General features: G+C 41.6%; 1 protein-coding gene across 1 annotated transcript; it reads left to right on the top strand.

The window, feature by feature from the left end:
* The first annotated feature begins 2,085 nt into the window (after positions 1-2,085).
* LOC133424555 (uncharacterized) lies at positions 2,086-13,908 on the top strand. The gene is made up of 5 exons (XM_061715228.1): positions 2,086-2,665; positions 2,942-2,960; positions 6,847-7,197; positions 11,167-12,254; positions 13,387-13,908. The coding sequence occupies exons 1-5, from the start codon at positions 2,444-2,446 to the stop codon at positions 13,906-13,908; spliced, it is 2,202 nt and encodes a 733-aa protein (XP_061571212.1). The 5' UTR covers positions 2,086-2,443.

Raw genomic sequence — 13,908 nt, 5'->3', positions numbered from 1 at the left:
TTATTCTCATATTATTATGACTTTATTCTCAAAATATTACGATTTTATTCCCGTAATATTCTGACTTCATTCTCGTAATTTTACGACTTTATTCTCGTAATTTTACGACTTTATTCCCGTAATATTATGACTTCATTCTCGTAATTTTACGACTTTATTCCCGTAATAATATGACTTTATTCTCGTATTTTTACAACTTTATTCTCGTAATATTATGACTTTATTCTCGTAATATTATGACTTTATTCTCGTAATTTTATGACTTTATTCTCATATTATTATGACTTTATTCTCAAAATATTACGACTTTATTCTCGTAATATTATGACTTTATTCTCAAAATATTACGACTTCATTCTTGTAATATTATGAATTTATTCTCGTAATATTACGATTTTATTCTCATATTATTATGACTTTATTCTCGTAATTTCCATTTTTTTTGTCTTAGTTTGGCCCTAATACTCATAATTTTGAATATGTAGATTTGATGCAGAGAAAGTTCCGGTTCTGCCAGCATGAATGGAACCGAGCAATAATCAATATCTTTGATTTCATGTCTATTTAAAACTGTAAAACTTAACGCTAAGTTTAAACAGAGCCTAAAGGAAATAAAATAGTTTCTTTATCCGTTTCTTTGACGGTGAAATGTCTCCCTCTGCTGGACGAACAGGCGAACTGCAGCAACACACGGAGATTTCGTTCATTAAAAGAAAAACAAAACAGTTCAAAATTTAAAAAAAAAAAAAAAAACTACAACAAAGTTATAAAATAACATAAAATATGTAATAATGATTCAAAGAAAAAAAAGTATGACTGGTGCTAAAAAGAGAGAGGGAAAAAAAGAAAACCCAATTTAACAAAGAGTTTTGTTTTCACTGCTGTTTCATGTTCCAAATCAAATTTCAATTCACTTCAGTTCTAACGGTTAAAAGACTCCAGCCCGGTCTGTGTTTACCTCCGTTCAGCGGACGTGAAGGAGGACAGTCCGCCCTCTTCCTCTCCGGTGAATGGGGGATGGGCGTCCTGACGTCATCACTCTGCGCGGCCGCCATCTTGACTGCTCCTTTACCCGCTCCTCGTTGCTCCTCGTTCAGTCCATGGTTCAGATCTGCTCCGTCCTCGTCCTGCCGGTGTTCCCCGGTGTTCCGTTACCATGGTTACCATGGTAACCCGCTGCTGCGTCCCGGGCTGCAGCTGATCTCTCTCTGGTTAGTTGTATCGGTTATTTCTGGTTAGTTGTGTGGTTATTAACAGTTATTCTCCAGTTATTTACCATGGCAACCCACTGTTGCGTCCTGGGCTGCAGCTGATCCCTCCTAGGTTAGTTGTGGTTATTCTACAGTTATTTCCAGTTAGTTGTGTGGTTATTCTCTAGTTTTTTCCAGTTATTCTCCAGTTATTTACAGTTATTTCTAGTTATTGCCAGTTATTTCCAGTTATTTGCAGTTATTCTCCAGTTATTTGCAGTTATTCTCCAGTTATTTTCAGTTATTCTCCAGTTATTTGCAGTTATTCTCCACTTATTTGCAGTTATTCTCCACTTATTTGCAGTTATTTGCAGTTATTCTCCACTTATTTGCAGTTATTTGCAGTTATTTCTAGTTATTATCCAGTTATTTGCAGTTATTCTCCACTTATTTGCAGTTATTCTCCACTTATTTGCAGTTATTTGCAGTTATTCTCCACTTATTTGCAGTTATTTGCAGTTATTCTCCACTTATTTGCAGTTATTTGCAGTTATTTCTAGTTATTCTCCAGTTATTTGCAGTTATTTGCAGTTATTCTCCAGTTATTTACAGTTATTTCTAGTTATTCTCCAGTTTTTTCCAGTTATTCTCTAGTTATTGCCAGTTATTTACAGTTATTCTCCAGTTATTTCTAGTTATTGCCAGTTATTTACAGTTATTCTCCAGTTATTTACAGTTATTCTCCAGTTATTTGCAGTTATTCTCCAGTTATTTACAGTTATTCTCCAGTTATTTGCAGTTATTCTCCAGTTATTTGCAGTTATTCCCCACTTATTTGCAGTTATTTGCAGTTATTTACAGTTATTCTCCAGTTATTTGCAGTTATTTGCAGTTATTTCTAGTTATTCTCCAGTTATTTCCAGTTATTCTCCAGTTATTTACAGTTATTCTCTAGTTATTCTCCAGTTATTTACAGTTATTTCTAGTTATTCTCCAGTTTTTTCCAGTTATTCTCTATTTTTTTCCAGTTATTTCCAGTTATTCACCATGGTAGCTCGCTGCTGCGTGCTGGGCTGCAGCTGATCTCTCTCCTAGTTTAGTTTTGTGGTAGTATTTATTAGTTATTAGTAGTTATTAGTAGTTATTGACCATGGTAGCTCGCTGCTGCGTGCTGGGCTGCAGCTGATCTCTCTCCTAGTTTAGTTTTGTGGTAATAGTTAGTAGTTATTAGTAGTTATTAGTAGTTATTGATCATGGTAGCTCGTTGCTGCGTTGCGGGCTGCAGCAGCTCCTCTCACAACCGCCGCGGGGAGAAGAACGATAGCGGGCTAACTTTCCACCGGTTTCCCAGCTGGAAACAAACACACGGAGAGCAGATCTCTGAGATCAGCAGGAACCGGAGAATGGCCTGGATACGAGCCGTGAGGAGGAAAAACATCAGCTTTAACAGCATCAGCATGTACATGAGGGTCTGCTCCCTACACTTCCATCACGGTGAGTTAAAAACTAAACCCTAAACCCTAAAAACATCAGCTTTAACAGCATCAGCATGTACATGAGAGTCTGCAGTCTACACTTCCATCACGGTGAGTTAAAAACTAAACCCTAAACCCTAAAAACATCAGCTTTAACAGCATCAGCATGTACATGAGAGTCTGCAGTCTGCACTTCCATCACGGTGAGTTAAAAACTAAACCCTAAACCCTAAAAACATCAGCTTTAACAGCATCAGCATGTACATGAGAGTCTGCAGTCTGCACTTCCATCACGGTGAGTTAAAAACAACCCTAAACCTGGTTAAATCTGGTTAAACCTGGTTAAAAACATCAGCTTTAACAGCATCGGGGTCTCCATGAGGGTCTGCAGTCTGCACTTCCATCATGGTAGGTTAAACCCGGTTAAAAATAATATTTTAGAGGAGGAGAATTTTTTTTTGTGCACTTCGAGAAAAAAGTTGAAATGTCGAGGAAAAAAAAGGTTGAAATGTCGAGAAAAAAAAGGTCAAAATGTCGAGAAAGAAAAAGTTGAAATGTTGAGAAAAAAGTCAAAATTTCGAGATGAATGTTGAAATACAATTTCAAGAATAAAGTCAAAATATCGTGAATAAAGTCGAAATATCGAGAAAAAAGTGGAAATATATTTCAACTCGAAATTCCGACTTTATTCTTGAAATTGTATTTCGACGTTAATTTTGATATTTCGACTTTTCTCGAAGTGCACAATAATAAAAAAAAAAAATCTTTCCCTCTCAAATATTTTTTCTCCTGCACTTTCACTCTGGTTAAACCAGGTTTAAACCTGGTTAAAAACACCGTCCCGGTCTCCATGAGGGTCTGTTCCCTGCACTTTCATTCTGGTGAGTTAAACCTAAACCCTGAACCCAGTCTGGTAGGTTAAACATGGTGCACGATTATCTTTTTATACATTATCTGCCTCCAAAATGCCGTACTAAACAGTATATACTAAAAAAGTAAACTTAAATTCGGCACACTTTTGAGTAAATATCAGCAGGATGCATTAATTTGGACGTACTACTTCCTGCCGTTGGGAGGGGAGTTGTTCCGTTTAGTTTATTTCAAACATGTATAAAAAAACAAGAAAAAAGATAAGAAAACTAATCCAGGTTCATTCACCACAAAGAAAAAACCACATCAAAACACATATTTCAGTTACGTGTTGGAAAAGCAGTGGGAGGAAATATAAACTTATTTAATCCCCCCCCCTTTCCACAATTAAACATACAGTATTTACTTTTTATACTATACACTAATTTGTATAAATATATATCATTTTTACAAAAAATAACCTGTTTGATACCAGATGTAAGCTCTATCATAAATATAATATAACTATGATATAAATATAATGTAACTATGATATAAATATAATATAACTATGATAGTTACCATGGTAACAACTCCAGTCACTGCAGCAGGAGCAGAATATTTATTTACAGTGGGACATTTTTTTTAATAACTTTATTTATAAGATTTTTCAGTATTTTTTTAAGACAAAAAAACCCACATAAATCCCACCCTCCCCAGTTCCCACAAACAAAGAAGATAATAGCAATAAAACAGAATATGTAAAAAATTAAAAAAGGATAAAATAAAATAAGTACATGAATAAAATAATAATAATAACAACAATAATGATGATAAACTAAATAAATAGATGAATAACACATGGGCGGTTAAGGGTTACACATTAGTCTAAATATCTGTCAGTTATTAGTACAATTGAGTACAATTTCCACACATCCATTAACACTGTAAACATGACTAAAATAATGCTAAGCTACGTCATGGAAACACACCGTAAGGATGAAGTCTAAGAAACAGGACCAGGCCTTTATACATTTTTGGCGAGATTTGAATCTGTTATATCTGAGCTTTTCTAAAGGTATAAAAGATTTCACATCTTTGACCCGTTCTGTGAATGTTGGGGGTTTGTCAGATTTCCAGTTGCGGAGGATAAAAGTCTCCGGGATATGAGAGAAGAAAATGCAATAAAATTGGCTTGAGGAGGAAACTGGTGCAATATTAGCAATAGGGGTGGGCAAAAATATCGATATGGCAATATATCGCGATACTTTTCCAGCCGATTCAGTATCAATATTCAAAATTTGAATATCGATTTTTTTTTTTTTTTAATATTTTTTATCCCCGATCTTTTTCCCGTCATATCCCCCAGTGCTCCTACCTAAGTGACAGTCCTGGGCATTGCCACTCTCTACCAACCCTGGGAGTTCTTGCACTGAGCTCCGGTTTTATTTCACGTTTTATTTCATTTTATAATTTATTTTTTATATAAAAAAAATGAAAAATAATGGACAGAGGTTTATTTATTTATGGATTTATATCTATACTGACTCATCACTGTGCCTGTCCTTGGTTTTAGTTCCATCTTTCTTGTGTTTATTATCATTTGCCACATAATTAAAGCAACCTCATACTAAATTTAATGTTAATTTCATATGATGTAAATAATATGAAAAACATATACAAATATGTTGTAACTTTAGCTTGTATAATTATAATAAAACATTGTTTTGACTCAGTTTGTCCCATGAATTGTCATTATAATCTGATGAACGTGCAACTCTGATTTTAAGATCCATCACTATCATCTGATGTACATTTATACAACTTGGATTTTAAGGTGTGTAATGCATTTTTAAATTTTTCGGTGAACTATGTAGAATATAATAATCGGGATATCGCATAATCGGGATATCGCAATGTGTATCGTATCGTGGCTCAAGTATCGTGATGCGTATCGTATCGTGAGGTCCTTCCCAATACCCACCCCTAATTAGCAATAACCCGGTTACACGGCCATGTAAACACCAATAACCCCTTTGAATAACCGTGAGTGAAAAGATTAGTAGGAACGCCAGACCAGATCAAGCTCCGCTGGAAGACGGTGGAAAAGGCGACTTCTACTGGGCTGTTGATTATCCTCCGTGGTGCTGTTGGGGGGTGTGTGGTTATCAGTGAGTTTGTGTGTGTGAGCGGTAAGTCTGTGAAACTTCGCCCCAGAGCTGCTCTCAGCCAATGTCCTTGATGTTATCAGACGGCTCGGTCAGTTCTGAAACAGGGTCCACAGATGTTCCTGAGAGGGGAGGGTTAGTGGGGGCAGAGTCACCTTGTTTACATTCCACCAGGGAGATTGTGACCAGAGCGATCGGCCAAAACCACTCTGTCAAGGCCAGATTATAGAATCAACAATTGTATTGAAAGAAAGGAAACAGGCAGATTCCAGTAATTTTCCGTCTGCCTTCAGTCTCTGGTTCATCAATGGCGACTCCAATCAGACGAATTTGTGACCAATTCCCGCCAAGCCGAGCTTCCAACTTCTCCAAGGTCTTATCCATCTTGCAAATGAGCTCAAAGACGCCGCCAGCCTGAGATTCTGTTCAAGAATCACATCCAGCTTACGGCTTTGCTCCCCCAACGTTAAAGTTTGAGTGCTTAACCCCTTGCTCATTCCTCCAGTAACGTCCGGCAGCTCAGAAAGGACCAGAACGGCTGTCGCCGACTTACACGATTGTCGATAGGCCAGGAAAATCCCCACTCCAATTAGAAGAAATCCTGCTATCATAAATCCAATTATGAAGCATCTTCAACGTCCTCGACGGACAGAATCTTGAGGCACAACGGCTTCCAGCTTTTGTAGGAATCCATTGTGTATCCAGAAAAAAATGTCATCAGAACAGGAGGGCTCCCTATCTCCCTCACTTCTCGTTGCAAAAATTTGGTCAAAACTTTGGTCAACACAAACATTGTTGTGAATTTGGATCCAGGAAGAAGAAGCAGAAATGACGGTAATTGCATCATCACGTTCTCCGTGTGTCACTGGTTTGATCCAGATAAATGATTAATCACCATGGATACAGGGATAACTCTGTTAGCTCACGCATGGAAACACATTATTCCCAATGTTTCAGTAACCGGAATATTGACCTGAACCCCAGGTTTGACTGATGGAAACGAAGTCTACGTTCTGCACCCATTCAAATCCGTTCTCATCAGAACAGAACGTTCTGGTTCTATATGTTTTCAAGCCTTCTGTTTCTGGATGATAATGTAGATAATGTTGATGGTGTTTCCAGGGAAACCGGCGGGGGAGATGTTAACGTTGATTGTGTTTCCAGGGAAACCCGCGGGGGAGATGTACACGTCCCACCCGGACTGGGCTCCGTCTCTGAACCTGGGACACTCGGAGGTGAAGGAGAGCCAGACGGACCGATACGAGAGGCTGCAGAGGAGGAAACGCAGGAGGACGGAGAGTCCCGCGGTGATGAATAAGAGTCCGGCCTTGGCGGTGGCTGAGAGTCTGGCGGTGATGAATGAGAGTCTGGCGGTGATGAATGAGAGTCCGGCGGTGATGAATGAGAGTCTGGCGGTGATGAATGAGAGTCCTGTGGTGGAGGAGAGGAAAGATGAGCTGGAGGACTGTAAAGAGGAGATAGTGGAGATCACCGTGGATGACCTGATTCCACCAGGTGAGACTCACAGAACCTTACAGAACCAGCAGGTTCTAGTCCAGGGGCCTCATTTATAAAAGAGTGTAGGATTCATACTAAAAGTGTACGTGCACTCAAAAGCCAAAAATGGCGTGCACCAGAAAGGTTTTAAGTTTAGTTTTAAAGGTGGAGGTGGTGTCAGCCTCCTTAACCTAGATTGGAAGTTGGTTCCATAGTAATGGTGCCTGATAGCATGCGTTTTTTCGTACGTTTTTTTTCATACGTTTCTTTCGTACGTTTTTTCGTACGTTTTTTTTTCGTACGTTTTTTTTCGTATGTTCTTTTTGTACGTTTTTTCGTACGTTTTTTCGTACGTTTTTTTTGTACGTTTTTTCGTACGTTTTTTCTTGCGTTTTTTCATCCTTTTTTTTCGTACATCTTTTTGTACGTTTTTTTTCCATACGTTTTTTTGTACGTTTTTTTCGTACTTTTTTTTCGTACTTTTTTTTCGTAGGTTTTTTTATGCGGTTTTTTTCCGTACGTTTTTTCGTACGTTTTTTTTGTACGTTTTTTTTCGTACATTTTTTTTCGTACGTTTTCTCGTACGATTTTTCTTGCGTTTTTTCGTACTTTTTTTTTCGTACATCTTTTCGTACGTTTTTTTTCCGTACGTTTTTTTGTACGTTTTTTTTGTACGTTTTTTTCGTATTTTTTTTTTCGTACGTTTTTTCGTGCGTTTTTTTTCTGTACGTTTTTTTTACAGTTATTCGTACATTTTTTCATACGTTTTGGATCATGTCCCCCCTGCAGCATAGGCCTATAGCAGCATATCTACCACCAAGCTATATTTGAGACTAACTATTATAGTCTTGTTCTATAGCTGCAACTATGACTACTGACTCTAACACACTAGAGTTTACACTACCTAGAGATTTACCAACACCAGCTAGAGGTTTACTAAACACTAACTATAGGCTTTACTAAACAGAAAGGTTTTAAGTTTAGTTTTAAAGGTGGAGGTGGTGTCAGCCTCCTTAACCCAGATTGGAAGTTGGTTCCATAGTAATGGTGCCTGATAGCAGAACGCCCGCCCTCCAAATCTACATTTACCGTATTTTCACGACCATACGGCGCACCGTGTGGAAAGGCGCACCCTCAGTTTTGTGTGTCATTTTTGGTTTTAAAATACACATACGGCGCACCGACCCAAAAGGCGCCGTCTACAGAGACGGAGCTGCACACACGCGCGCTGCAAAACACACACGCGCTAAAAATAGAGCGGAAGCAAAACTTAGTTTGATATTTTATTCCACTTTTCACATCAATCAAACCCTTCAAAGGTTCATATTCTGTTTCTGCATTAAAGAATTAAAAAAAACCACCACATAAACCTGTCTCAGCCACCAGCCCTTTTCATTTCACTCTGGCTGGAAAAGTCTGTTTAGGCAACGCTTTTCTTTTAAAAATCACCTTAGCCGGCAGTTTCTGTCCAGGCAAGCACAAGAGTAAATAAACTTTTCATACCCCGTTGTGCTGCGGATCCCGACCGCGCTGGTCCCGGCTCCCGCTCCGCCCCCCATCCCCCCGCGCTGGTCCCGCTCACACACGCGCATGTCGGGGATCTGACCGGGGGTTGTATCCGACAGGAGCTCCGCTCCGCTAATTCAGCTGCGCCAGTCCGAATTTCCAGACCTGTCTCAGCTTCTTGATCATCATCCCTTCATCCAGCCCCCCCTTTTCATTCGCCCTTATAATGACTCCAGCTGGAAACGTCTTATGCAAAGTTTTTCTTTTAAAAATCACCATACAGTTTCTGTCCATCAGCGCGGCAGGCAAGCACCACATAAACGAGAATGTGTGTGTTTCGTGCCGCGACACACACACGCGCGCATGTCGGGGATCCGGTACCAGGTTTGTAACCGACAGATTTGGCTGAAAATCTCGGAGGGTGAAGCTGATCAGACCTGGGACGTACCCCAGAAATCTCTGCTCCCAAAGCGGGCGGGAACCAGGTCATCGGACCCCGCTTGGGGAACCAGGAAGTCGGGCTGCAGCAGCGCGCATCACGGCGGCTTTAACCGGGGAACGTGACCGGTTCCGACCGGCCGGGACCGGAGGAGCCCGCCTGCACTGGTAGTAGGGGCTCCCGGGGAAAGAGCACCGGCATTTCAGCCGGATCTGCAGCGGGGATGCGGCGATCGGACCCGCAAACCCACGGCAGGTGCTTCCTCTGTTCCCGACATGCAAAACACACACGCGCTGCAGAACAAACAAGTGTGCTTATTTAAAAATAGAGCGGGAGCAAAACTTAGTTTGATTGTATTTTATTTAACTTTACACATCAAGAAAATCCTTAAAAGTCTTCATCTTCTGTTTCCGCATTAAACAGCTCAGTGGATGGCAGGGCTGTACAGTGCGACAGTTTTCATCGCATTTGCGAATAAAAATCATCCGGTGCGAAGAGAAATATGTATCCACTCGCATTTGTGCGAGTGAGTTGCGCTGGGGTCATGTTAAAAAAAGTTTGAAAATCATTATGAATGTCTCTTGACCTACATCAGCCTTTCTCAACCGGGGTGTCGTCAAAAAATTACCTATTCTGACATTTCATATATAAATACCGTATTTTCGCGACCATACGGCCGGGGCGCCGTGTGGAAAGGTTATTAATACTATTAATACATCCATGATCCGACCGCGCCTCGAAACACGGACCAAAATCTTACTCCGCTCAGAAGAAACTAGTACCGTTTTGGTCCCGATCACGGGACTCTTGCAGGTTTTGAGCTCTGAACTTTTACTGATGTAAGGCTGGTGTAGAGTTAAGCCTTACCTTATTAAATTAAACCTTTTTGGGGTGGTGAGTAGGATAAACACGGGGAAACTTCTGCTGAGTTCCAGAGTACTTTAATGTCCCTCAACAGCGTAGGATTTTAGAACATCAACACAGCACCTAGTGCCGTACTGTGGAGTATCACTCCGCCCAATCTAAAACACACTAATCACTACAGATAAACTGACTAGTGTCATTATAGTCCCTGATTTACATCAGAATATAAAGAATATATTTATAAAATAATCAACCCTGAATTACCAAAATAACCTTCTTAACAAAAATAAATCTCCTCTTACACTTATAAGGTGAGCATGAATCAATCTTTTTTATGATGTAAAATTGTATGTATTTATTTACTTTGATTTATTTATTTAATTTTAGTTGTTACATTTCTGGAAAAGAAAAAAGTCAAATCATACATGAGAGAAACTATTCAGTTTGTGGGTAAATATTTTTATTGTATGAAACTGAAGATCATAATGCAAACCTGACATTTACTTTTAGTTCAGTTTGTGGAAAATGGTTGGCCTGGCTTTCTCTTTAAAACTTAAACAGTTATAAAGCATTACAAACTGTAACAATAGTGCAAACACACAGCATTGTTTTGTATTTTGTGTCTTTCAAATAAAAGACCATTTTTCCAGTCATATGTTCCTCATTCAAGGTTGTTAAAAAATACTGCTATAATATCGTATCGTTATCGTGACCTCAATATCGTGTATCGTACCGTATCGTGACATTAGTGTATCGTTACACCCCTACTAACTGTCCACCCGGGTGTGCTAGTAAATTTTTATTTGTGCTACTAAAATTTTTAACTTGCTAGCACCAGTGCTACCATTCAAAAAAGTAAGCGTACAGCCCTGGATGGTCTCATTCACGTCCGCCACTCACGGGGGCTTCACCCGCCCCCCCTTTTCTTTTTACCGTTCTCATGGTGGCCGGCCTTACATTACCGTAATTCAGGTAATAGACACGGCGCACCGTTTCATAAGGCGCCCGGCACATTTAAAAAAAATAAATAAAAAATTTATGTGCGCCTTATGGTCGCGAAAATACCGTAGATACTCTAGGAACTACGAGTAAACCTGCACTCTGAGAACAGAGAGCTCTGCCAGGAACATAAGGCTCTATCGGGTCCTGAAAATATATCTATCTCCTCTCATCCCCAGTGGAGACTCCAGAACCATCGGAGGACGGATCTGAGGTGACACTGGCGGCTGAGTGCGACTTCTGTCCCCGTCGGCAGGAGGAAATCAACCGTCTGCTGGAGGAGAACCGGAAACTGAAACGAGGGCAGGACGAGATGAAACGAGGGCGGGATGAGATGAAACGTCTGCTGGAGGAGAACAGGAAACTGAAACGAGGGCAGGAGGAGATGGAACGAGGACAGGAGGAGATGAAACGAGGACAGGAGGAACTGAAACAAGGGCGGGAGGAACTGAAACGAGGGCGGGATGAGATCAACCGTCTGCTGGAGGAGAACAGGAACCTGAAACGGGAGCTCAGTCTGAGGAAGATGGACGAGCATTTCCTTACGGACGACGTGGTGAAGGTGAACTACTACACGGGCCTCCCCCACCTGGACGCGGTGATGGGCGTGCTGGGCGTCGTCGGGCCGGCCCTGACCCCGTACTGTAAAGTCCTGTCCCCGTTCCAGATGCTCCTGCTGACGCTGATGCGTCTCCGGCTGAATCTACCGATCAAACACGTGGGCTACATGTTCGGCGTGAGCAGGAGCACGGCGGGCAGAGCGTTCACCGCCACCGTGGACGTGCTGCATGCTCGGGTCGGCCCGCTGGTCCGCTGGCCGGACCGCGGCGCGCTGCAGGCGGCGATGCCGCAGCGGTTCGTGCAGGCCGTCGGGAGGAGGGTCGTCCTCATCGTGGACTGTTTTGAGATCTCCACGCAGAAACCGACCAACAGTAACGCTCCGGCTCACACCGCGGTGGTGAAGTTCCTGATCGGGATCACTCCGCTCGGATCCATCGCCTTCATCTCCCGGGGCTGGGCGGGCGACGTGAGCGACAGACACATCACCGACCACTGCGGGATTCTGGACAAGCTGCTGCCGGGGGATCTGGTGATGGCTGGACGAGGGTTCGACCTCGGGGACGGGGCGGGACTGATGCGTGCCGTGCTCAAGACCCCGGATTCTGTAGAGACCCCCGATTCTGGAGAAAAAACCTCTGTTTCTGGAGTAAAAACCTCTGCTAACGAGGTCAAGACCCCGGATTCTGTAGAGACCCCGGATTCTGGGGTAAAAACCTCTGATTCTGGAGAAAAAACCTCTGATTCTGGGGTAAAAACCTCTGATTCTGGAGTAAAAACCTCTGATTCTGGGGTAAAAACCTCTGACTCTGGAGTAAAAACCTCTGATTCCGGGGTAAAAACCTCTGTTTCTGGAGAAAAAACCTCTGATTCCGGGGTAAAAACCCCTGCTAACGAGGTAAAGACTTCCGATTCTGGGGTAAAGACCCCCGTTTTCATCGTAAAGACCCCCATTTCCGGAGTAAAAACCTTGGATTCTGCAGTAAAAACTCCTGTTTTCATGGTAAAGACCCCCGTTTCTGGAGTAAAAACCCCCTTTTTCATCGTGAAAACCTCTGATTCTGGAGTAAAAACCCGGGTTTTCATCGTAAAAACCCCCGTTTCTGGAGTAAAAACCCCCGTTTCTGGAATAAAAACCCCTGCTAACGAGGTAAACCCCCTGCTTATTTATTTTAATTATTTATTAGTTTATTTGCAATTTTGCACATAAAAATATACAACAGACAACTAAGGAAAATAAGCTAAATTGCTAGAAAACAAAAACAGGAATCTAATGAGGGTTCTTTCTTTCTTTCTTTCTTTCTTTCTTTCTTTCTTTCTTTCTTTCTTTCTTTCTTTCTTTCTTTCTTTCTTTCTTTCTTTCTTTCTTTCTTTCTTTCTTTCTTTCTTTCTTTCTTTCTGTCTTTCGGTCGAGACTACACTTTTTTTTTTTTTTTTTAGTTTATTTGCACATAAAAATATACAACAGTTTTAAAAAGTAAAGACGAACAGCATGTAGAAAAAAAAAGGAAATTGGGAAATGGGAATTGAATTGAAATAAAGAATGAAAACAGGAAGAGAATACTTAGGGATTGGAACAACGGGCTGGATCTAGTGAGTCTATTGGATAAAATTAGAAATTTTGCTAAAACGTTTTTGCAGGATAAAGATACAGTTGAAGGTTATTGCTCAAATGACATTGCAGTATGAAATATAAGGATAAATCATATTATAATGTAAATTAATACAGATTTTTCTTGGTAATAGATGCCGTATATGTCTGATTACTCCAATATTCTTCGCAATCTTGTTGGATATGATTTTTCCAAGTGAGATTTTCATCAATTTTTCATCATTCACAGGTAACGGCCCCCGTTTCCGAGACAACGGCCCCCGTTTCCGGGGCAACGGCCCCCGTTTCCGAGGCAAGGACCAACGTTTCCGAGGCAACGGCCCCCGTTTCCGGGATAACGGCCCCTGTTTCTGATGCAACGGCCAACGTTTTCCTGACATCGGCCCCCGTTTCCGGGATAACGGCCCCCGTTTCCGGGATAACGGCCAACGTTTTCCTGACATCGGCCCCCGTTTCCGGGGCAACGCCCCCTCCCTCCACCAGAGGGCGCTGCCAGCTGGAAGCTGCAGACCCGAAGAGCTCCAGGAAAGTCGTCAAGCTCCGATCTGACGTTTTCAGGGTGATCGGAACCATCCGTAACAAGTACACCATGTTGTACTCTAAATTCCCGATGCACATGCGGGACGGGGACGGGGACGGGGACACGTCCTTCCTGGACCGGATGGTGTCGGTGTGCTGCGCTCTCACCAACATGAGCCCCAGCGTTATTAATGTGTCTGAAACACAGCCATCGCTACAATCTTCACCATAA

This window comes from Cololabis saira, chromosome 23 (assembly GCF_033807715.1).
Source record: "Cololabis saira isolate AMF1-May2022 chromosome 23, fColSai1.1, whole genome shotgun sequence".
Lineage (NCBI taxonomy): Eukaryota > Metazoa > Chordata > Actinopteri > Beloniformes > Belonidae > Cololabis > Cololabis saira.
The sequence above is the reverse complement of the archived record's forward strand: the minus strand, read 5'-3'. Positions and strand labels throughout refer to the sequence as shown.

What these genes read in the sequence shown, in the direction of transcription:
- LOC133424555 (XM_061715228.1), top strand. Translation starts at nt 2,444, where the DNA reads ATGGTAGCTCGTTGCTGCGTTGCGGGCTGCAGCAGCTCCTCTCACAAC. An exon ending in GGATGACCTGATTCCACCAG is followed by an intron (nt 7,198 to 11,166) that starts GTGAGACTCACA and finishes TCTCATCCCCAG; the next exon opens with TGGAGACTCCAGAACCATCG. An exon ending in TAGAGACCCCGGATTCTGGG is followed by an intron (nt 12,255 to 13,386) that starts GTAAAAACCTCT and finishes CATCATTCACAG; the next exon opens with GTAACGGCCCCCGTTTCCGA.